Source organism: Xiphophorus couchianus, chromosome 19 (genome assembly GCF_001444195.1).
Source record: "Xiphophorus couchianus chromosome 19, X_couchianus-1.0, whole genome shotgun sequence".
Lineage (NCBI taxonomy): Eukaryota > Metazoa > Chordata > Actinopteri > Cyprinodontiformes > Poeciliidae > Xiphophorus > Xiphophorus couchianus.
This window is the reverse complement of record NC_040246.1, coordinates 16,838,068-16,864,414: the sequence shown is the minus strand read 5'-3', so window position 1 is coordinate 16,864,414 and position 26,347 is coordinate 16,838,068. Positions and strand designations below refer to the sequence as shown.

The 26,347-nt window shown below is 37.2% G+C and overlaps 1 protein-coding gene across 10 annotated transcripts in view; it reads left to right on the top strand.

Moving 5' to 3' along the window:
- Positions 1–26,347, top strand: part of nrxn3a (neurexin 3a) — a 123,728-nt gene that overhangs the window by 55,415 nt on the left and 41,966 nt on the right. For all 10 annotated transcript variants that reach the window (XM_028000329.1, XM_028000327.1, XM_028000328.1 and 7 more), the window contains exons 6-12: positions 4,145–4,446; positions 6,007–6,168; positions 16,842–17,135; positions 17,287–17,434; positions 18,836–19,219; positions 24,156–24,359; positions 25,846–25,872. In XM_028000329.1, coding sequence (XP_027856130.1) covers positions 4,145–4,446; positions 6,007–6,168; positions 16,842–17,135; positions 17,287–17,434; positions 18,836–19,219; positions 24,156–24,359; positions 25,846–25,872 — 1,521 coding nt within the window. The remainder of the gene's footprint in view (positions 1–4,144; positions 4,447–6,006; positions 6,169–16,841; positions 17,136–17,286; positions 17,435–18,835; positions 19,220–24,155; positions 24,360–25,845; positions 25,873–26,347) is intronic.

The following is a 26,347-nucleotide window of genomic DNA, read 5'->3' as shown; positions in this document are numbered from 1 at the left end:
AAATGTTGGAGAAATGTTGAAACTACTGTAAAATATTTCACAAAATCTTTATTCTTTCTGGTCATCGTTGAACCTGGTGACACCAATATCCCAGACAATTCATGGTTTATCGTGGTGGGCCATGCAGAAATCAGTAAAAAGTCCACACTTCATAAATCAAAATGTCAATGTATTATTTAAAAGCCAATGACTTATTTATTGCTGGTTTATGTTCATACTAAACCTATTACCCTGGTGCCACTGAGGCCTGTCAAAACATTAAAAATTCATGCAAAACAATCCATATCATTCATTAATAAATGCTTTCAGGTCATTCATCATCATCGACTCAACAGTAGGTTGAAGTTACCAGAGCAAGATTGCCCTCTGTAGTAATTCTTTCAACAATAAAATGCTAAAAATTTGCCAAGAAAGTTTACTTCTTTGTCACTAGGAGGAGCTAACAGTCTTTGGATATTAGGAATATTTACTGTGTCTATAGCTTTTTTCTTCCGCCATCTCTCCTTCTGATGTTTTTATGGATGACCCCTCACAGGACTCATTCCAGCTCATCCATCAAATGAAGGCTCCAAATAGAACAGCTTACGGATGCCATTAAAACTATTATGGGGTGATAACAATCTCCTCACCTCAGCCTCATTTCAGCCATAAAGACCTCAGATTCATTCTCACTTCATTAATATACCATCTTTCAAGCACTATGGCTTCCTCTCTGGACAAGTTTAATCTCGTATATATTTTTTTTCTTTCACTGGATCACCACATCCATAAAAGAGGGAACATACAGTATGAATTTATAGTAGCTTTGTGGCTCATTTTTCTATATATAATGTTTTTCTTCTTTTTTTCTTTTTTTTTTAGAAAGAAGGGCTATAGTCTTATCATGTCCCTGCGGGAAAACTTGCTTATGGATGCACTGGCGTAGTTCCTCTTGCACACAGACTGAGCTGCATTTTTCTTCACAGTGGGCTATAGATGGAGACAGAAACAGGGATGCTTTCTCACCTTGGGGGAGCTATGTTGGAGGCCAGATGCAATTTGACTTTGCCTGCTTAAAAAACAGCAGATAAGAAGAAGACGACTCATACTTGAAGAAAAAAGCACTCTATTTATCATCTTTGCCTATTTTCTTTGCATTACTTTAGTTTTATGTTTATGTTCAGTTTTACTCATATGACTTTATGAAGATTTTGTGAAGACAAGCAGTTTTGAGTTGTTTAATCCTAGTCTGGGATTTTTCTGACAGTATGGTCTTGTATTAAAACAAGTGTATCTTAAATACAGCCATCGTAGCTTCAGTGAATGTTTGAGAGAAATTTGATGTTGGCAAAGTGGAATGAATACCACAGAAATGTGACAAACTTCACTCATTCTTAACAATGGGCATCCATACCCAGATAATATCACCACTATTTTAAGCATTTAGCGAAAACCACAAGACATACTCACAGTAGTGAGTATGTCTTGTGGTTTTTGTGTGTGGACTTTGCATTCTATACAAGTACAGCTATGAAAATAGAATATTATCTTATGTAGGCCAAGGAGAAAGAGAACTAGACATTTGCTCAGTGGCCAAAAGTCTGTTTTATGTTTCATTTGGATTTACATAACATTTCTCTGGTGATATTAAATTAAAAGAACAACCAAACCTTGAGAGTTGTAACAACTGAAAAAACTCAATTATTATTAAGGAAGGACCCTGGTTGCAAAGAGAAAAGTACGACTTTTAATATTTCAGTCCCCTGCTGACCCGGTCTTTGAACCAGTCTACTTGGATGAAAGCTGTTGAGCACTCACAGGGAGGAATGAAGTGGTTGAACCCAATTTACATATGTCTCAAATGCTTTTAAATGTTTGTTTAATTCAGGATTTAATTATTTTTCAGAATGTATCTAAAGATCCTGTGTTAAATTAAGTCAGTGAACAAAGAAACCTTGCTTGGAGCTTGAATGATGAAACAGGAGAAAAAGTTTTCAATGTGTTTTTAGAAGAGTCAATTCTGTGCCCATCTGTAAGGAAATATGGTGTTCAAGTTGTTGTTATTCATGTTAAATGAAAGTAAATGCAAACAGTCATCTGTGGACTCTTTTGGACTCCTTTGATTTTTTTCTTTTCTGAAGGGAAGCAATGCTGACCAGTAGGATGTATTTTGGAATTGTATAATTCATCTATTCATCCACAATACGGTCATTCCATCAGTGAGCTACGTTTTTGGCTGTAAAATTTGTGTGTTTTGTAAAACTGCAATGGAAACACATTTCTTTTTGAATCACATCAGTCATGTTATCAACAACTGGATGTTACTACTGGCGGAAAAGATGAAAAATGTGACAAGAGGTGGTAGGAGGTGAGGTTTTTAATGACTTGTCGCGTGTTATTCACAAGTGATTTTAATTGCATTTCTTATATTAATGGAAACTTTGCAATTGCAGATTTTTAAAAAAATTGTATTTTTTTTACATTATAACGGAAACACAGCTACTGGTGAGCTGCGTCCACGTCCCTCTTCTTGGTTCAGGAGGGTGGCCTCGTGGTTTAGTCTGGGCAGTTAGTTTGCTTTTGTCATCTGATATTCATCAAGGTCAGTGAACCCCTACTTATAGGCCGTTGGTTGGTCAGAAGACATTGGCAGGATGTGATCAATCCTCTACTAATTCATCCAATGAAGGTGGGGATTATTTGGAGGAGATCATAGTTAGTTTTTTAATAATTATAAATGATTAAAGTCCCTAAGGACTAAGTTTATAGTGACTGCAGTCTTCATTTGCAACACATACAACAAATGGTTGGATAGGTTTATTTGATATTACTTTACAGAGATGTAGATTTATTTGTTTTCATGTTTCAGGCACTTTTGAGAAAACTTGCAGGTCATTGAAGTGGAACCATTGGACATAAAATATAGTTAGAAGAACAATGTTGTTCTAGTGATGCGATTGAACCTTTGAATAACATCTGAATGATGGCATCCAGATGTTGGTTCGTGTAACTTGGTTGGAGGTCGTCAACCTCATCTTAGATGGTCCACAGAATAACATAAAAAATGTTGTTACTGCAATGATTTTGATATGGTCTGTTTATGAAAATAAAACTGGATATGAAACAAGAGGGGAGTAGCTTCATTTCTAAAGTTCCACCGCAGAAACAGATCCTTGCATCGTTGTATTGGATTTTGTCTGGACACAAAGTCCAGTATTTTTGCAGAAGAGACAGCAAGTTAATTGAAGATGATCTTTCAGATAACAACTCCTGAGTGGACCATTTTTCTGTGTTAGACCTCAGCTCTCTGTTGCGCTCTACTCTTTCCCTACTCCTTTCTTCTTCTGTCTGTTCCCTTACCCTTCGATCAAGGTCATAAATACATCCAGAGTCTGTGGCTTCCCTCTGTGTGATGACAAACATGACCACTGCGTCACAGTGTCTCTCTGACAGGCAATTTCACTGGAAAGATTATTCTTTGATGTTGGTACGTGATAGCTCTCAGCGTTCTTTTCTGTCACGTGCTGAGGATTTTTGAAGGTGTCTTATCATGATACTTATTTTAGACCAAATTTACAAAGATTAGCACAGGATTATTGCATCTTCTCCCTGATCTATATCTACAGCTCTGTCAGTTTCAAAACAAAACAGCTTTAGATTCAGATAAAGCACACAGTCCCTTGCAACCATACCCTAACACCAACAAATACACCCTTCTTTAAAGAAAGCCATCACAACCACCATTTCCAGTTTACCATAAGCATAGTAATGGATACAGCAAATATATTGAAGAGGGTGATCTGGCTAGCGTTGGGCTTTTATGCATACAGGGTGTTTACAGCAGTAGAGCTACTACCCCATATATGGAGGCTGTTTGTTTTTGACACAGGCTTGCAGGGTTTGATTCCTGACCTCTTTAGTAACGCAGTAACATATGGCTTCCACTGTTGTTTGTGCTGGTTTTCTTTCTAATTACTTTAAAAAAGCAACAGTAACTTAAAAAAGAAGAGTGTGTGTGGAGTAATGTGGAATACAGATATGTCGCACAAAAAAACTGAGTAATTCCTGCTAAATATTTTTACAAGCTGTTGAATCCTTATGATCCCACAGCTTAATGTTGTCTTTCTCTTCTTTCTAATCCTGATTCATTTTCTTCCCACCACAGCAAGGGAAGAAAACGTTGCCACCTTCCGTGGTTCGGAGTACTTCTGTTATGACCTCTCCCAGAACCCGATCCAGAGCAGCAGCGACGAGATCACTCTGTCCTTCAAGACGTGGCAACGTAACGGCCTCATCCTGCATACGGGGAAGTCAGCTGACTACGTCAACCTGGCTCTAAAGGACGGTGCGGTCTCCCTAGTCATCAACTTGGGTTCCGGAGCATTTGAAGCCATCGTTGAACCGGTCAACGGGAAATTCAATGACAACTCATGGCATGATGTGAAAGTGACCCGGAACTTGCGACAGGTAAGGCCCAGTCTTGGGGAAGATTACTCCGCTTGCAGTTAGATTAGAAACCTGTTTATTTTGGTTGCACCATCATGGCAGCACTGTTCATTTCATGCCTCCCCCCCTAACCTGCCTTGTTTTTGTCTGCACAGATGTTCAGATTCATTTCATTTGTTTTATTTGTAATTTTTAGTAAATTCACATCTTACCCAACCCACCTTTATGCAAAGCCTACAGGTACTGGACCCGACTTGGTAAACAAACTCCACTGTATGGTAGATATCATTTAACTCATTGTCGTTCCTTAGTTTGCAATCTCTCTTTTATTTCTCCTGTGTGATTTCTGGCTAAGTTTGCTGAGAATGATACCAACAGAATTAAATGACTTACTGGGTTCTGAAGTTTTTCCTCACGCTCTTGAGTCTTCTTTCCCGATTGTTTCACTTCAATATCAAACTCTACGTATGTAGAAATCAGGCCGACTCATGCATCGTTATACTGATTAACACAAGGCAAAACACACTGTAGGAGGCAACTGAATCTCACCAAACTAAAGCATTTTACCTGTAATAAATTCTCAGTAACAGTAGTTAATTTGGGAGTACCTTGGACCCATGAGGAGCTCACTCATTAGGTGTTCCTGTAACTGCCTGATAGCCCAATTGCCCAATTACAATGGACCCCTGCCTATTCGCAGTTCAGAATTTGATGATTTTTCTGTGGATCTGACTCCACTACTTTACTTCTGTGGACTGACCAGTTTAAAAGTTATTGGCAACATGAGAATGGAATTTAGTTATGAATTTACTGGCAAGGCAATGATATAAACATTATTTAACAAAGTAGGTCTAAATTTTCAACTTACCAACATTCATTTAGTATTGAATCAGTAAAGAATTAATAAAGATCAGAAACGTTTAAAAAAAATGAAGTTAAACAACATGGACAAATTTAAGTCCAGTAATATTGAAAATAAGTTTAAAAACTTTATAGAAATTTAAAACAATCAAATACATGTACATTTACAGGATGATGATTTGTATTGAAAGCTATTCAGAATAGCAAAAATGGATTAGAGTCCACAAGTGAAACTCTGACCAGTAAGAAAAGCTATTAAAACAATTAATTGCTTTGTATTTTATTGGCTATTATGCCAGTGAATCTTTGACTGTTTCAAATGGTTACATTCTTTTATAACAATGTAACTAAATGCATCAGTAATACCTAGTTAGTTACACTAGAATTTTCTCTTCCCAAAAAAATGTTTAAATTTTAAATTAGGTATCATGATACCATGTTTTATAATTATATACAGTATGTCACAGTTGTTTAGCAGTGCAGCTATCTTTCATAAATTGGTCATTTTTCTTGCTGCACTTCTTCTTTGTCCTGCATGTTTGCTTTTGACTTGTGTGCATTGAAAACTATTTAAGTTGGCTTTTCTTGTTAATGTACAGCAGTAAAATTAATCCAATCAATTCAGCCAGTTGTTCATTTTAATTATTTTCTTTAACAAGTTGCTTCTACAATCTGACAGAAAGAATATTAAATTGCTCTTTTTGTGCCCATGGTTGTCAGGTGACGATATCTGTGGATGGGATTTTGACCACCACGGGTTATACCCAGGAGGACTACACCATGCTGGGCTCAGATGACTTCTTCTACGTGGGTGGGAGCCCCAGCACAGCCGATCTGCCAGGATCTCCAGTTAGCAACAACTTCATGGGCTGTCTCAAGGAGGTAATGTAGCATTCTCACAGAGATAAAATGTGTTGCTGCTGAATTTCAATCAGGCCACAAGAAATCTGTAAGCTTTCACTACAAATCCTGACTGCACAGATGTGGAAATGCATTTTATTAGGTCCATAGAGACACGGTTCAATCCATGACTTTGAGTTTTTGTGTGTGTGTGTGTGTGTGTGTGGGGGGGGGGGATTATGCTAATTTGGAATAGGTGAAAATGCAGATGGATAGAAACTGTGCAAACCAAAGCTGCAGAGTTGTTAAATTTGAAAGAGGTGGAAGTTGATTAGAAAATAGACATGGATAAATAACATACATAGTGTGCCATTCCCACTCTTCAACTTCTACTCACCCTTTATTTAGTGACTCATGAACAGTTTTATGGCCTCTATGGAATGATTATATGTCACTCAACAGCAGTAATTTATAAGGGATAAGTATATTAGGTACGCAAGTTTGAATTTATTGGTTTCAAATTTTGTGTTCTGAAGAAATATCTTCAGACAGTCCAAGTAGCAGGTGTTGATATTGCTTAACTGGCCTCACTGGCAGGCAATGTGTGGCTTGCAGAGAAATGTCTTGATGTTTCTAAGCAAAATCTTTTCATCTCAAGGTAACATCTTTCAGGCCTCAGCAAATCTTTTAAAACATCTGCAAAAAAGCAACTTCTGTTCAGTTTTTCCAAACTGATGATATTGGAATCTGCAGATATTCAGAATTGTACAACTTATTTAAATCTACTATTTTCCATATCAAAGCCTCACAGGGTTCCTTAGATTCCATTGTTCTGAGCTTTTTGTCAATCCAATGAGTCGCAGTGTCGCTTACTGGAAGATAAGAAGTTGGTCTCGTCAATTTGAAAGACATTCTACCACTTTTCATTAAGATTTAAGTGAATGTCATGTTTTAGCTTTTATTAATAAATGCAGCCCTTTGATTTAAAATTTTACCTGGAGTTCCTGAAGGCGCTATAAAGTATATGATTCACAAAGTGAGTCAGGATTCACAGGCAGTGCTTTAAACCCACTGCTACTGTGTTTCTGATATTTGGTTTTATTAGTGAGAATTTTGTTCAGGGACGATAACTGAACCTTCAAGCTAAAGGAGAGGGTCACCTTACATATAAAATACTTGAGATTAAATTGATTATATGTATGCAAGCATTGAAATAACAACTGATTTTTTTCAGTTACTTTTTGTTTCATACTACTAAATCCAAGTGGTACCCCAGCTGAGCAGCAGACTGTAAAAGCTGCTTTTAAAGGTTATTGCATCCTGATACCAATACCCAAGACGTGAAACTTGGCTCAGAGAGTCAACACACACAAACACACCCCCACGTGTGGACAAATATATTTCTCCCTTAAGCTTATGATGTCATATCTTTGCACTTAAGTAGAGCCAGTGGAGTGCACTGTGACTGCAGGGGCTTGGCTTTCTCCATCTCACACACACACGCACACACACACGCCCGCACACACTGAGTGTACAGCATCATATGGCTGCAGGGCGATGGAGGAAGTGGCGCAGCAGCCATTTAATCCCCCTCTGGCCTACTTCCTGCTCTGTGGCACGCTGGGCCTTTTTTCAGTTCTCTGCACCACCCACTCCTGTCATGCATGTGCACGGACACACACATACGCATGCACACATAATTAGAGATGTGCACAGCCATGCATTCACTGATTCATGAACCACAGAGTCAAATATGAAAGGTGGTGTCATAGTATGAAAAAGAGGGAAGTATGTTTTTTTTCGTTTTGTTTTTCCTTTGATGTGAACACAAGCAAAATTCATTAACATACAATGAAGCAGAGTTAAAGGATGCACAATGTTGTAGCGTAATCTCCTGGAAAATGAGTTGCTATTTTAAGGTTTCTTATTTACATTTTTTATACTTTTAAGATGCATACAGTTAATCTTTTTATGCAAGTTCAACTAATTGCTATGCCTCTGGCACACACACTGCATTTAATGAGACGGGGCACAAACTTTTAAAAACCTAGAACTCATCTATAAGCCTCACTGCAGTAAGCTTAAATTTACTATCTGTACTTTATTCCTGTATGTGCATTCTATAAGACATAATTTCTGAACAGTTTAAGTTTCTGTTAGATACGGAGTTCAAGTCTGCAAAAGTAGTGGAGTCATATTGTTGCTTCAGTCGCAGTGTGATATCTATTCCATATTATTCTTCCTGAGCAGGAAGTTACCTGATGTACTATCGCAACCATTTAATGTTGCATCAGATTTAGAGATTATATTATGGCTTTCCTTAACTTTAAGTTGCATTTCAGTCAATTCTAATGCATTTTATTTAAAGATATGTGGTGATCACAAACTTTTCCTATTGAATCAGTCTGGCTGTTGTCAATAATCAAACCACCTGGAGGAATCTAGAGTTTTGGGAAACTGTTTGAGTTATTAAAACATTATCAATTAGTCCGAGCATATTTACGCCTAGTTTTCCGGTTTTACTCCAACTAAAAACAAAATTTTGGATAAAAATAAACAATAACATTTTTCGACTTTAAAAACTTTAAAATGGTAAGCAAATTAATGCTTGCTTAAATTATTATACATTCATCCATATTGGTTTGGTCAGTTTTTTGGTCACCCCCAAAAAATCCACATGGGTTATTCTGAGCACCCACCTCCCAGTCAGGAACCCCACCCAGCCAGCTACACATCTGCAGCACCCACCAGTTCCCCCCAGTCTGCAGTCCGGCACCTCCTCGTTCTTCTCTCTGTACCATTAGGGCTAATTTCCCTGCTGCCAGTGATCTTGTCCTCGCCATCCGCTGTGCAGCATTACGGATAAATGTTTTGTTACCATGGCACCAGGTGCTGGTTGCCCTTGGTAGCTCCTTCGGCTGGCCGGCCCGTGATTATTATGCCTTTCATAACCAGCAATTACAAAAAAAGCCTACCTCTCCGAGCCTACAAAATACATAATGGCCTACAATAACACATAATTGCTGTAATTGTGGTTGTCATTACACCTCCATCAGCCACTCGTATGGAGGCCTCTGGCTGTGGAGCGTATACTGTCGCCAACAAAGAAACACAAAGAAGGAGTTCACGGACCGGATAGCGAGTACAAGCAGAAAAGAGACTGATGATGGCTGTTGTCTGATGACTCTTACTCCTTCACATTGATTTATTATTATTTTACCATCATTTATTCATCGTTTCTATGCTGAGGGGTCTTTGAAAAAAATAATTTTTTACGCCACTAAATTACACCCAGTGCAACTACAGTTAATAAACCTATACCTTGCTGATTAAAAAAACACAAAATTAACATATTAGCTGGAGTTAAAGTGTCACGAACTCAGCTTAGGTGTAATCCATGGGCGACTTTGTGATCTACAAGTAAAAATAAGTTTTTCAAAAAAAAATCTGCAAAGATTCTCTGATAAGTCTGATTATTTATTTTTTTTAGATGTTAGCATTACAGTCATGTTAAGAGCTTGAATCCACTGTTGTGAAAAATGTCTCCAATGTCTTTTTTTTTTTCTTAACTAATGATCATTATCTTCCTAGTTTGTTGGAAGAAGTTGCTCCATGAAGGATGTTTTTATCCCGCTATATATTTTCAGCATTCATTGGCAGAATTGAGATAAAACTTAGTCCTTGGAAAAGATGCAGACAGGATGGCTTCACTCATTCCTCTACATATAACTCACCTTTTCTTCTCCAGATGCCGTGAACAATTATGAGTAAAAACAACTTTTTGCCAATTTCCTGCTGTCTAATCCTGCACTTCCTCCGTAATTTTAGTCTGTCCTTAACGTTTTTCCTGGACAGAAGAGACTTCTTTCCTGCATTCACACCTACCTGCTGCCAGTGCTTTGCAAGCTTTGCGTTGGCAGCAACAACTTCCACAGGAGGAAATAATCCCGGAGCTGTCTGGAGGCTTTCCTTTTTCACTGCAACTGAACTCTGGTTTAAAGTTCTTTGTGATTTAGAACAAAAACTTTGATTTGTAACGTTATTGCAGCGGTTTTGTGCATGTATGAGGCTATTTTAATGCAAACCCAAGATGATTGCATGCTTGTTAGCAACCATTGCCAATCAGTCTACTGTTTTGATTTAAATAATTATTTTGGGTGGAGTCCTTAACAGGTTCACCTGTGCCCATCATATGACTAATCTAGGCTGAAAATAAGTTAGATGATCATCATTGGAAATACTACAGTAAAAGCTGAGTTTGCAAATTTGCAATGAATTAATTTTAGCACAAAGCACAAAAACCAGAAGCTGTATAGGTTGCAAAATGCATTCTCTACCAATTCATTATCGCATGACCTATAATATATTATGACCTTTTGCTCAGAACAACTGTGAATGTTATATAAAGATGGTAAATTAGCATCAAAACGTGTCTGTGCAGACTCAGGCAGTCACTGAGAAAGCCTCAGAGAAACACAAAGGAAGAGCAACTCTGCAGAACCAGTTAGATGAAAATTTGAGCAGTTAAATTAGTCCCGGTGCTTAATTACTGGTCAGGTTTTCTTATTTATTTTTTAACAGATTCAGCTTGAATAACCCATGCATATCCATGTACCCGGAGCTTGTCTCTATCAAATTAAACAAGTCAGTTTCCAAAGGTGCCATCATTATACTGGACTGACTGAGTGGGCTATTGGCTCAGTTTGTGATCCTCTGCAAAGCAAACCCTGCCCCCCTGTGGACAAGAGCACACACTGTCAGGGATTTGATGTTGCAAAACACTCCTCAGAGAGTCTCGTGTCAGAACCATGTGATCACTGATACTACAAGACCAACACCAGCAGCAAGGTGTTGGTTGCAGGTGTGTCTATTTGAGGATTACAAGGACATGCAGATATTTCTGCTGAAGCAGATATTTATGCGTTAAGCATATATTAAGCAAGAAAAATCTTACATCTGCTTCACAAAGAGAATAAAGACTAAGAACATTTCTTTTCTTAGAAGAAAATGTTTTTCTTTCATATTTCTTAAGTTTATAAGGAAAAGCTTAGTCTGTTTTGTGGGACCACAGGTTGAGAGAGTGTGACTTTTGTAGGATTTCTCAGGTGGAGATAACACCTGAGTCTGTGCTGGTTGGCAATCCAGAGAGGTAATTTCAAGCCTCAGTCATATTGTGTAACAGTACTCGTTCTCACACACTGATAAGGGACTGTGCGTGTGTAATGATGTGTGTCCTAGACGCCTGGTCAGAGAGATAATGCAGTGATGGATTTCTTTCATCTGACCATTGTCGAACATTTTCCCTCACCTCTGCTGCTCACACACGCGTCTTCAAATTTCCATGCATGTTTGTGTGCACATGCATGCTTTCTTCGCTCAGAGCGGGTATTCCTCGAGCTTCATTCTCATGTTAACCTGCCGCCGGATCTGCAAAGTGCTGATAAAGCGCCCTCTGCGTGTTGAAAGGCTCTTTCTGTACATATTGTTTGGAGGTGGCAGAAAGCTGAAAGTGACTTGTCAAATTGTCAGCTACACCCTCCGTTTGTCCCTCCTCCTTTCCATATGTTCCTTTTTGTAATGATTTATGACATGTCCTATTTGTGAGTGTACAAATGTGTGCTGCATCCACACCAACAGAGTGTGCATGTTGGAGTCGATCATGATGTTTTCAATTTTGTCGTAATTGTGCATTTCTCACCACAGAATATACTCACTATCAATATTTCTGCTTCTTTTTTGACATACTTGAAACATTAATACAATGTCAAAGGTATCATGAGTGAATAACAACAATTTTTAAATAATTTAAATTATTAAGGAAAAAAGCTATCCAAACCACCTTGACCCTGTGTAAAAATATAACAACCCCATTCGTAAATAATGACTTAACTGATGAACCACAACCTGGCCTGATTACCTCCTAGATTAATTGAATCAATAAATCACCTAATTAGAACAAGAACTTTCTTGACAATGTGAAGTAAATAAAACTGTCTTAAGAAGTAGGAACATCATGCTGTGATCTAAAGAAATTCAACAAAATTAAAGAAATCAATCTGCAGAGGGATACAAAGTAATTCATAAGGTTTCGGGACTAGAATGTGTCTTATAGTAAGAAAGCATTGAACAGTTATGAACCTTCTTAGGAGACACTGGCCTGCCAAAAATACCCATAAAAATACTCATAAACTCACCCAAGCTCTTATACAAGAGCTTGGGTGAGTTTATAACTATAAAACCATGCACACAATTCCTCCCAAATATTCTGATTATCATTCAGATTTGAAAAAAATATTGAGACTGAGAAGAGACAAGTGGATTTTTTTGGGTGGAAGTTGAATGTATGTGAAAACAATAGCAGAGCAGATAAACATCCATCCCTAGTGTGCTTTAGGAACTCAACGACTTACAACTATTGATTGAACCATGAATTCTTGGAAAACACTTGTCATAGTCTTTATTAATGAATTCCTTGTCGACTGAAGCTAAACTACGCTGTCTCTTTTGAGTTTTCAGCAGAAGATGATGTCCATCTTTCTTTGATAATTGAAACAATGTAACTTAATATTTGGGATAAACATTAGCTTCTCTAATCTACATTATTTTTCATGATTAACCCAGCAGTCTAAATAAAATCTAACCTAAATAAATAAGTTATTTTCCTGAAGTCACAAAAATCTTTTCAGTTGTTTAATCATAAAATAATATTTTTTCTTCCCATACCATTATAAGATTCTCATTGTATGTGCAATTGAGTGAAAATAGCAAGGTCCCACAACATTGACACAAAACAGTAAAGTTAAATATATGTAAAACATGCATAGACAAAAGCAACACACATTATGTACATGATAACAAGTTAAGATGCTGCCAGTTGACTGTCATTGCCAAAAAATATTTTAAAAACAAGAAGCAGGCTGAGAAGATTCCTCTTTTTTCTGAGTTTATTTAGGATTGCATTTGCGTGTAAATTATTATTTGGTTAAATGGAGCCAATATGTTCTTCAGCAAAGCAACAGAAACATGTTTTTCCATGTTCTTCTTTAAATTTTGGTTTGTTTCTCATATTGCTCTTTCTCTTCTAGAAAGACTTCTGTTTTTGTGTCTCAGCTTCCTCAGTCTGGGTGCAGGTGTCGCTTATCGTAGTCCTCCAACACTTCCCAAGACTAGACTGATACTTTCTTTTATTCCATTTTGGAGAGAAGAGACTGAAGCTGTTCACTTGGAGAAAAAGAGGAGGCTCTTTATGAATTGTTGGAAAATCCAATATATCGACTGGAGCAGCGAGAGAAAAAAAAACTAAACAAAGGGGAAGGAAAGAACACAAAGAAAGAGAGGGAGAAAAGGAGAGGACTATTTTCTGTGCAGTCCCTCGGCTCCCTTAGGGATGATCTGATTTACTGTCAAATGTGCAGCTGGATTATCAATATTCTGAGCCAAGACCCTCAATCTATCCTCACATCCAGCAGAGCTGTGGTATCTGAGATGTTCAAATAAAACAGGAAAAGCAAACAGAGCAGAGGCTGTTTGTCTTGTTCATGTCTGTGAACCCACCAAAGACAGACTCAGAGTGTTTCTCTGTCCCGAGAATTAGAGGAGAAAAAAAAAAAAGAGGCCTTCAATTTTCCACTCGAGCAGATTTCAATTTCCACACTCATCCCCCTCCGTGACTCCAGCCTCCCTTTGTTCACGACAACATTTAGGCTGCTGGGATGAAAGAGACTGTTTCTCAATCATTTTTTTCCCATCAAATGGAGTAACCGCATGTGTTTGGAAGCAGCTTTGGGATACAAATGAATTAGGAATAACTGGAAGTCTGCACCATCATCTGTATTTTCCTTTTTTGCCAAATACTTTACTAGACAAAGGAGCAGAAACACCATGGATGAGAAGATAAAAATTAGCTACATTTTTATTGATGCATTTTAACTTGTAAGGTTAAAAATGAACAAAACTTGACTGACAGAGAAGTTGTTGGGTTAAAATACAAACTCATAATTAGCTTCTGCTAAGAAAAAAAAAATACTTCACATCTGCTTGACGGTCTGTTTTCACCATGGTTGTGAGAACTTAACATGCCATTATGTTGACAGAAAGTATTTATTTTAAAGAAAAACAAAGCTAAACTATATACATGCATGATAAAGAAGACATTATATACAGTCATTTTAATTTGAGAAGGATGTTTTTCCTGTGTTCAGTGGTAATCAATTCTCCTGACACCAGTTAACTTAGAATGCACTGCGGAGAAAGGACAAAGGATGATTTGATATCAATAGGAAAACAATTTCTGTTTCAGATAAACGTTAAGAATGACTCGATGGATATGCAGCACACAGACCTTAAAGCCTTGAGCAAAACACATTATTCAGAGGCGAAAATGATTAGACTACCTACAAAAAAAGAAAGAAAATGTAAACATCATAAATTTTCCAAAAGGATTTGAATAAATGATAATAAATTCCAGATTTTCCTTCAGCCTGTCTCAGGAAAAAGGTAGCATAGCATTGTGGAATATTCTTGTTTATCCACTCCCTTCTTAACAATGACCAACAATTTTGACACATTTCAGTCCCGTTTCTGTGCTCACAATTTCTGTGTCAAAATATTAAACAATATCCACATAAATATGGACTATTAACCATTCCAAGAATGTTTTTCAAGGTCTTGGCTACAAACCAAAACTACAAAATGTCCATAATCCATTGTTACCAAAATATCTTAACAAGTAACTCAAAAAATGGTATATGTTTCCTAAATAGGGAATAGTTTATCTCTAAGTTGAATATTAGAATTGTGTCATTAAATTTACAAAAAATTTGAGGAGGAAATTGCTTGAAGAACACTTATAAAGGCACATACTATTCTTAATGCAGGATACAATAAGAGAATAGCAAAATAAATCAGTGGGGTGGAAAACTCAATGTTCTCAAAGAACACCGAATAATGAATCCCAATCTGTGTAACATAGTGCTTTTTGTCTCCAGTAGGAGCAAATATCTGTGTGTTTCAATAATAAAGTTAATAAAAGCAGGGAAACTGAGGTGGATTTAAATTACGTCTTTTATCAATGAATAAGTATTCAACTGAATGCATCATAATGTTATCTCTTCCAGGTGATGCATCATCATAATAAAACTGTCAGAAACAAAGCAGGAAAAAGTGAGGGAGCAAAAAGATGGGTGTATGATCTCTCTGTCCTTCATAATGGATCAATAACAAGACTGTGCAAACTGGATAAACTTCAGTTTATTCCTAATCTCTTGTTTAATATTGCAGGTACAAAAAAAACTTTTGTGAAAAATTGTAACTACAGCATTAGGTGAATGTAAGTAGATAATGACTAGGGTTTTCTGAGGTAATTCCTTGTCCAACAGCGATTGTTCCAGTCCTGGTTTTAGATGCAGAGCCATCTAAGGGATCGGAGGTTGTGGCTGTCCAGCGTTGTCTTGCTTTGTGAAATTACTTCAGATCCTTTGATGATGTTCTACTGTACAGAGAAGTATATAAAATCTTACATTTTTTTGTGAACAACATTTTATATATCAATGCTCATTTGCGCTTATGTGGGCACAATCAAGCGCAAACTGGATCTTGTGTATGATATTTTCTGTAAAGATACAAACATTAACATATTAACATATCAAAGCCAACATTGACAGTCATTCCAAAACCCACAAACACTTTCACAACCTCAGATACATCATCCAAATGCTCATCATGAGTAACATAAAAAAAAGAACACTATGCAAATCATAGTTACTTGTGGGTTAAGCTTAACATATTTTAAATTATGTCTCATTCATTTTATTGGGGAGTGGAACAGGAATATAACCCACAGGATTTTTCTGAATAACTTTGCCATGTAATGCTATTTGCTTCTTCAAGTTGTGAGAGTTTCCACAAGAATTTTGTTTGCTCAGTTGGTAAATTCTGTAATCTTTGATCCTTCAACAGGCGCAATTGTTCGATGTGAGATCCCCAGTCAGTCTCGTTTATGTATTTAACTCTCATATCCAACACCATCGGATTTAGGCATTAATATTTATGTTGATAGAAAGTCCTAAGAGATTTTGCTCTGATCATTTTCATTATAAAATCTTTTGTTGTCTGTCATAAACCTGTTTTAGTTGCAGATCTTCATCCAAAAACGTTAGGGTCACACTGAGGAGGGCTGAGAAGAGCTTTACCTCATCAAATATTTTGCTTTATCACAGGGCTTGCTATTTTTGGGAAAATAAACTAGCAAAAATAGCCAAAATTGTTCCTATCTTACCTGACTTTCCTTAGGTAAAATAAATTGGTCTTAGATGTGTCATTTTCATCTTTGGTTATTTTATTCTTTGGGTATTTTATTTAAACTGTTAAATATTGTGGAAATGTACGAGTACTGAGATAAAATACATCTCTCATCATTATTTAGAATCCTTAATAATAGGTTAAGCTATGTATTTTTTCAAATGGAGAATGTGTCCGTCATTATATAGTCTGAATAGGCATGCTGTTAATTAACTGGAGCTTGAATAGAAATTCATTTTCACAGATGAGGACTGTATTCATCTGGAAAACCCAGATAATTTTTTTTAAAATTCTTTGTCTAATTGCAAAAACATAAATTGAAGTGACGTTGTTTTAATGTCATGCTTTTCAGCTGATTGTGACTTCATTGTTGCATTTAGAGAAGAGTACCCAAATTCATAATTTACTCATCACAGGTGGTGTACAAGAACAATGACATCCGTTTGGAGTTGTCCCGGATGGCTCGGATTCTGGATCCAAAGATGAAAATCCAAGGTGAGGTGTCCTACAAATGTGAGAATGTGGCCACATTGGACCCAATCTCCTTTGAGACTCCAGAGGCGTACATTAGCCTCCCCAAGTGGAATACCAAGAGAATGGGATCAATCTCTTTTGACTTCCGCACGACTGAGCCCAATGGACTCATCCTCTTCACTCACGGAAAGCGTCAGGAACGCAAAGATACTGCTCGCAGCCAGAAAAACACCAAGGTTAGTTTGTGACCCCTAAAATATATATTTTTTTAAATTATTGCTCCCATTACTACAATGTTCCTCTCACCATCTCTGCAAATGCAGGATGTTGTAAGACCAATAAACATGTTGCTTTTCCTTATTGGTGTGTTCTGGTTTTCCTGCACAGGTGGATTTTTTTGCTGTGGAGCTCCTAGATGGGAGCTTGTACCTACTATTGGATATGGGCTCAGGGACAATAAAGGTGAAAGCCACCCAGACAAAAGTGAATGATGGGGCATGGTACCATGTGGACATTCAGAGAGATGGACGCTCTGGTAAGCAAAGTAGCTGTTTGTAGAAATGGGAATTGCTGTTGATGAGTTAGACTCACTGCCTTTATAATTAAGCACTCAATATATGCCTACATAATATATGCCTACCAACTATTTTGTTTAGTAGGAGCAGCCAACCTAGCTTTATCCAAGCCTACTATGTGACCCCTATCAAACTTTATTAGTACTGATAATGTGTGTCCCAGAACTCATCTGTCTGCAGATCTTCATGTTGTTCTGAATGTCAGATAATAGAGGAAATGCCTGTAAGACTAACGCCAACTTGTGCTAGTTGTAGACAGCCCAGCTCCTTCACATCAAATCATTCACATCTACGTGTTCAATCTTAATCTTAAACATCTAAGATTAAAATGGTCAGACGTTAACCATTATTTAAAGAAAATATAAGTAAAAGGTACCATAGAATTGCACAAAAAAATCAGTGAGGAACGGCGGACTCTCTGCTCGAAATTCCGTGAAAGAGGTGTACAGAGCTTTGTGCCAGAAGCCCATTAAAATGCTGTCTGCATCGTTTTAAACTGTGTGATTGTGAGCGTGAGTGGGAATAAAAATAGCAATAGGTATTTTATTCCATATAACACAGTAGGAGTGTAACAGGTAAACCTTTTATGGATGCAAACGCGACTAAAAACCCACCTGTTTAGGATTGTATTTGAAACGTAATCAATTACAAATTTATTGATTGAACTTGACTTAATGTCATGTTTTGATTGTTGATTTTATGTTGTGTAGTGTTTCTGTGTTTGATATGATATAAAGCACTTTGAAATACCTTGCTGCTGAAATGTGCTATACAAATAAAATTTGATTGATTTGATTGATTGAAAAGTGCCCAGTGATGTGTACTTGAGTCAGTGACTTAGACTCCAATTACACACTGAAAGCTTTTTCAGGAAAGCCATAGCCAGTAAAGTTTCAAATTGGGCATTTTTTATTCCTACTTTGCTCAGCGTACCTCTACAGTGCTTCATATTCTTTACAGGTTCTAAATATCCTCATAAAATTAGGGCATCACTAATCTTAACCACTAGTTGAGGTTATCAGACAAAAATCTTGATTTTTTTCTAGCAGCAAAAACTTCCAAAGCACCACAGTGCCTAAAATTGAGTTTCTAGCTCTATAAGGTCCAAGGGTAAATCCAAGACTTAATGCCTTGGCTTTTAGCCCCAAAGAAGCACTGCACACCTCCATTTAAGCCCCAGAACTAACAGTTGAAAATGCAATGGTTCATGTAGCAAATGAACAAATATTTAGAACACTCAAAGTATTTTCTACCCACAATGTCAAACCAGTGGTCGTGTGGAGGGCATAACACTACATTTTTCTGATGTGTTGCTCCAGCTGTTGTTTTTTGTTAACCTGTCCTATCCCTGACTGCCTTAGGCACCATCTCTGTAAACAGCAGACGGACGCCATTTACAGCCAGTGGTGAGAGTGAAATTCTGGACCTGGAGGGAGACATGTATCTGGGAGGCCTTCCAGTTGACCGCTCCAACCTCATTCTGCCCACCGAGCTCTGGACGGCAATGCTCAACTACGGCTACGTCGGGTGCATCCGTGACCTTTTTATTGATGGTCGCAGCAAGGACATCCGTCAGATCGCAGAGGCCCAAAATGGTGCCGGTATCAAACCCTCATGTAACAAGCAGCAAGGAAAGCAGTGCGAGAGCTATCCATGCAAAAACCGGGGAGTCTGCAAAGAGGGTTGGAACCGATTCATCTGTGACTGCACTGGCACCGGTTACTGGTCACGTACCTGTGAGAGAGGTAAACTGGGATTTGGATTTGCATTTTGTGTGCCTTTATGTGAAAACGGGAGCAAATTATAGTTTAAATCAGAGGGAATGTAGTGACATGACAAAGAAATATGGTCAAAAAAGCAGAAGGTGTTAGTTACTTAAACCGCAGTAATGGTCTGAGATTAAAATTTACACATGTGACATTAAAATTACTTGCACCAAGTTCAAAAATACCCTCACCTAATTACAGCAACTCGTCATATGACTGAATCTAAAACATGACTTGAAATGAGGAGGAGCTGAGGAACAAATCCTGACAGGTTTTTCTAAAATAGGATATCCAAATACACATAAAGATAACTGCAATCCAACATTAAAATTAGATTAGATGAAAAGCTTAGCTGATACCGGTAATCCAGTTTTTGTTTTTTGGAGTGCTTGAGTTTTTGTTGATGCTGCAACTCAAGTCAACCTAGAAACAACATTATTAGCTCCAAACAGAAAATAAAACCTCTCTGGTTACAATGAAAGTATCTATCAATGTCCCTCATCATAGGTAGATTGTTCAAATGCCTTGATTTTTTTAATTTTATTTTTATTTTTTTCTATCAATGTCCCTCATCATAGGCGGATTATTAAAATACCTTGACTTTTTTATTTTATTTTTATTTTTTACTTTTTCCATTTCAAACCAAATGATTGAATAATATTTTTATATGTACTTTTATGTAAAGGCAGCATATAGTCAACTAAAAGCTTAAGACAAACAAGTCACCACCTAAATAGACATGTTTTGATCTCAATGTTTGGAGGCTGTTTGCATCCTGCTGCTATGCTCTGTGTAAAACCTTCTTATTGATGTATTAAACAAGCGAATCATAGATTACAACACACTCTCACCTGAGTAAAAATGTTCTGCTCTCCTTCATCCTTCTGCCTCTTCATAATCTCACCACCGTCCGGCTTTACTGCTGAGCTGACTGCAGACGTTGTCTTCAGAGAGATGTAAATTAATTCCTAATCCGTTTACAGCTGACACACAATTTTTCTGTTCAGTATTGAGTCTCTCCTGAATTCACCACACAGTTGTAAAGAAGGTCTTCCCAAGGCCAGGAACCTACTAGGAGAAAAACTTTCATAGTTAATGAGCTTCTGTGAACAAACCATTTGGCGCACAACATCCACAGTGCTTCAAGAATGCTTCTCTTTTTACATGTTCTTATGTTGCTTATTAAATTAATCTCTTTCCTCAAACCTCTGCTCAAAAACACCCCATTATGACAAAGTGGAAACAGTTTTTGAGTGTTTTGCAATTTATAAAAATAGAAATTCAAAATATTTTATTTATTTCTGATAACCAGAGTTTTCACTTGTATCAAAAGTGTTTTTCCGTAACATGAGGGGTGAAATTTATCATCGTATCATTATATTTTAACAACATATTGTTTCAGCTGTATTAAATAATGACTGAATAAACAGAAAACTGTGGTGCTGTCACATTATTAAACGGAGACATATTCAGAAAAATAAAACAATAACGTATTAGGTTGCTGAATAGAAAACAATGATAAAGAGAACAAAATATCTGAACCAATTAATCCCCCATGAACAGAGTTGTGTTGAGACAAAAACACGGTGGACCGCAGACTTTACTTGCCACTCCATGTCCAAGAAGTGGACATTAGCTGTGATAGAGCTGTCTCCTCTCAGCTCAGTCTACAATTAGTAGTGAGAGCAACACTTTATGTTAGTTGTGCTTTCAATTTAGCTTCCTTCTTGTTGTAGCATTCCTCTAAACGAGAGGTTATGGTTGTTCTTGAAAGATAACTTTAAATTGGCATTGTGTCTTTTTCCATCATATTACTTTTTTTGTGTAGTGCCCTCCACTTTTCTGACATTACATCTTTACCTTTGTAGCACATCAATAATTTTTGTTGAGAAGTTGTCTGCTCCGCCATGCAACACGGCTGAATGAGCACTATTAAGGTGATAACTTAAGAAGCTTGTTGAGTGATTTTATATTAAAAAAAAACTGTATAAAGTGCATGTTGCATCCTACACCAGACTATGTTTGACCTGTTTCATTTTTAGGTTCTGTGATGCCTCCACCATAATTAATTATCTTACAACTGATTCCACTTAAGGTAGGTAGGCAGTGGTAAAGAGACCAAAAGGCGCCTAACCACGAGAAACCTCAGTGTGTCAGTCAGAGAAAACTGTCCTGTATGCCTGATTAATTTCCTTCTTGTGTTGAGACAGTTTATTAAAGATTGATCAAAGATGGAAACCAATACTCACATTCCTAACCTTTCAAATTGTTCTCATTTCCTTTAGCATATCAAATAGCCACTTTCTGATCATATTTCCTAATTAAGTTTTTTTTTTCTCCCCCTGATTTTCCCCATCCAGTAACCTACTGAATAATACTAATGTCTCTGACTACCATGATTACTTTGGAAAAGAGAAGATGCATGTCGTCATGGGTCAATCTGATTAGAAACATTTTCTAAAAGATTTTAAAAATTAATTTCACTATCGGGAGATAGTATTTGCCTTCCATATTTTGATAAGTAAAACCAGCTCCTGTATGTTTTTAATCATTATTACATTAATCTTAAATAAACTTTGACCTTCAGTTTTTTTTTCTTAAAGGAAATTAGTTGCACTTTTCAACTGTCATTATTAATAATTTATTAAACTCCAGGTTTATCTAAAGGGAGCATATTATCAGGATTTTGTTTTTGCTGTTATTACAGATGAGATTTAGCAGTTACCAGGTACCCTGATGTCATTTCCTACTGTATCAGAAAGGATCGGATATTTTCCTGCCTCTTCAGAATCAGATCTGTCATGTCGAGCTGATTTACTCCTCTGGTAATAAAGTGTTAAAGTAGAGCTGAGGATGAGCAGCGGCAGCCAGGCGAACTGTGGAGATGGAGGAACCCATTTGCATTTATATAGAACTGTGCATTTAAAGTGAGGCGAAAGGTGTAGGGTTACTTTTCAGTCACTGTGGCCATGAGGTGATGCTTGTTTTTACAAAAAGAAAACTTCAGTCATGATGATAAACTGTTGGTTTCATTTCTGCACTGCAGTATGTTATGCTTTTTGGCCAAGAGTTATTATTATTATTATTATTATTATTATTATTATTATTATTATTATTATTATCTAAATCCATTTCAGAAAGACTGTTATATATGGTAATGGCATTCTTTAAAATGCATTAGTTTTGACAACCATTATTTCATTCTGATTAAAACCCACACCTCAATTCATTAGAAAACTTTAGTAATATGACTACATATGATCAATAAAATAAGGATTTTACATGAGAAATTTTAGCCTGCTGAAACATAACATATAGTATATGTATTTAATACTTGATAGATAGGCGACCTTTTTACAAGAATTACTCCTTGTGGTGTGTCATGGAGGTAATCATCTTATGGGACTGTTGAGCTGTTAAGAAAGCCCAGCAATTATTATTATTATTATTATTATTATTATTATTATTATTATTATTATTGTTTGATACACCTGTAATAATACACAGTGCATGGAGGTCTTAGACATTTTAAGTATATTAATTGTGTGGACACCCTCTGTCTCCCAAGCAGCTGCGTCCAAGTAAACAAGAAATGTCGGACTTAATCTGACAGGCCACATTGCAGCTGGAACGAGAGCTTAAATAGTAATGCGACATACACCTTCTCAGTCTCAGCTGCCTTCCTCTACCCTATCTGCAGAAAAACATGTTGACAAAGAACATGTCAAGTCTTTAATTCAAACCTGATATGCGCCGAATTTTTGTGCAAAACACTTTATAAAGCTTAAATGATTATTTCAAGCTTGATGTTTAATGTTTAAATTTGCGATATGTTTTGGCAATATATTATGGCAAGATTATGAAGACTTTGTCTCCTCCAAGTGGCCTTTTGACACCCCTACACCCTACATATCATGCAGTAAAAGGGAACAAAAGGACATTTAGAGGACACCTAGTGCTTCAGCACATTGTTAGATCGTTTATCATATTAGATTCTTGTGACATGAACAATAATCACGTCTGATTCATTTCAACAGAAGGCCCAAAAAGGAAACCAGCCATGCTGTTCAGCTGGGGACAAACAGCACCTGGAAGAAACTAAAGCTTTCAAGGCACATTTGTTAAATCCAGGAAACAATAAATAAAATTTCAATAAAATGTTAATTTAAATAAATGAACTGTATATCAGCCTATCTTTTGTGTCGATGCTACACATCAGACATCACCAAAGAGGATTATAAAAGTTTTGTTGTTTTTTTCTTTATGTCTGAAGGTTTCAAATTCTCCTAAATTCAAGATTTGAAAATGGTATAAATTTTTCACCTTTTCTCGTGCTTGTGGGCATTTTATTTGGATTTTATGTGACAGGCGTTTTAACATTAAAAATATGCTGGAACTCTTATTTATAGTGATCTATGGACAATGTCAAAACTTTTTGAATTTTTTAATGAGCATCACAACATTTGTAGAAAGGGTTTTTTCAACAGACATTCTGAAAAAATCAAAACACAATAGATCTCAGGATTCCACTTTATGAAACATAAGATTCTTTTGACTGGACCCAGGGTTCTGACAAACATTTTAAAGAGACTGGAAGAAAAGCAGTTTTTTTTTCTCGTGATTGGGTCACTAACTCCTTGAATCCCAGTGGAATGCCAGTTCTTGAATGCCAGTGGCCTGCAATTTGTGGATGCATTATTGCTCCCAGACACCTGAATTGTAAGGCTGAACTACCTCCTTGGGATGTCAGCTAGTTTTACAAATGCCTGGTAATTAACCATTTATTTGAGTCAAGTTTGTTAGAGCGGGAATGCATTGAAAAGTTGCATAGCAGTGACCCTCAAGAACTGGACATGCTGCTCCCTGTTGTAAGGGAAAGGTCAAATTCATCATCCATCTGGTCTCTCTCCCACAGAGGCCTCCATTCTCTCCTATGATGGAAGCATGTACATGAAGGTGGTGATGCCAACCGTCATGCACACCGAGGCTGAAGATGTCTCCCTGCGGTTCCGTTCGCAGCGGGCCTACGGCCTCCTCATGGCCACCACCTCCCAGGACTCGGCCGACACACTGCGGCTCGAGTTGGATGGGAGCCGTGTCAAACTCACAGTCAACCTAGGTATCGTATAACCAAAACACCTGCAGCACCAGCAGCTCTTTCTTCATTCATTTGCCCCCGCATCTCCATCTTCGCCATGAGACGCTTTATCTTCCAGGGGTAACGTCTCTGATTCATTGGTTTTTCTCTCTTCTATCATCCCTTTAATACTTCCAGTGACCTTAAATTTTGAAATAGACTTATAGTTTATATTTTCTCTCTTGTTTGCATGAGTAATAAAAACAGGTTCTGCACACAGGTGTTATTCTATGTCTAAAACAATTTAGATAATCTCTGACACAAGAAATAGAATTTCTTTACAGAATCATTGAGACAGTTACAGCACAAATACTCAGAATATTATAGCTTCTGAGTCTATCAGTGAGAACAATTGAATAAACTCTTTCGCCATTTCTCACTAACTCCAGATCATGTCTTTTGTTTGCTAACAGCAGTATCTTTAATGAACTGTGTGCTTTCTCAGTGTCTTGTTCTTTCCATTCTCCTGTCAGCTTCATTCTTCCATCATGCTGTGTCAAAAGATGGTATTCACCCCTTCAAAGGCCTTAAGCCTGCGGCCCGTCAGGCGAACAGCCCGAGAACAGAGCCCAGCAAAACCTGCAGCTGGCTGCGACCCCATGAACCTCCAAACACTGAGGTTCTTATTTTAATTTGTACAGTAAATGCTACATACATATATCTGTTTTTGTAGAACATTTAGGATTGATAGAGTTAACAGGTGTTAGATGATCTATAAATCCCATTTAGATCATTTTCTCACTGATTACATTTATCCCTATCAGTTATTAAGCCCCTTAGATTTCCTTCTGTGCTCATAATGGCCTGTAGTTTCTTCCTAAAAAGGATAGACCTTCCCAGTTTGAGCTTCTGGTGCAGCTTAGAACCAAACATAGTAGCCGAGTAAAGCTCCAGACTTCACAAGTGGGGATCCGGTGCCTCTGTATGGTGCTGGTGCTGATTGGATCGAGGCTGTTTGCTCCCACTTTTCTGTTGCGGTTGACGACACATGACCCACCAGCCACGTGGTGACCAACCCACATTGTCCTCACAGCTGTTGGCAGCAGCTGGACAGGCTTTGCATTGCACCATTTAACTCTATTCTCTCCATGAAAAGCTAATCAACCTGCTTTTCTCCTGCTTTATAAAAATTTGTGACTTGGAAACAAAAGAATACAGCAAACATTTCATCTTTGCCATTGGGTTGGAAAAGCCTCGTAGCTGGTACCATAAGTGGCCATTTTAAAGTAAAGAAAAAAACAAAAATGTTAAGCCTAAACTTTATGAAAAAACTAACTCTTTACCTTCTTCTGTCTATGTTTTTTTCTGATCAATTGGTATGAAATTAAAGATAAGAATCTAAGGAAATAAAATGGCTACCCTCCTGCATGTGTGCGTCCCCGGAAGGGTGGACTTCTTGTTTTTGGATGTCTGCAGCTATAACCTTGAAGGATGCAATTTCATCTGTCATTTATTCTTCCCCATCTAGACTGTATCAGGATAAACTGTAACTCCAGTAAGTTAACACTCAAGTTTCATTTTGTTGTACTTGTTGTCTTCTTATATCTGCTCTGCACTGCCTTCCACCTTACTGTAATCTTTATTATGTGAATATTGAGTTTGTGTCAGTTTTGAGTAAAAAAATTGAGATGAGAAAATGTTCCTTTTGGTGGACATCTGAAGGGTTTATAGTCTTCATTCTGATATTATTTATTTCAATAATTACAAACAAATAACCAAACAAAACCAACCTTCATGAAAGAAGAGTTGCACTGACCATTTGAGGTCCAAAGGTTGGGATTGCTACTTATGCCTTACAGGCTCAGTAATGGTGGCATAGTGAATGAAAACTTTATTAATACAAATTCTCAAACTAAAGGCATACTAATTGAATCCCCAGGTTTATAAAAGAAGGAATTTTACCATCTTAATGTCATCCAACTTACTGCATACAAACAAAAGTTCAAAATTCCTTCTAATCTTAACACATA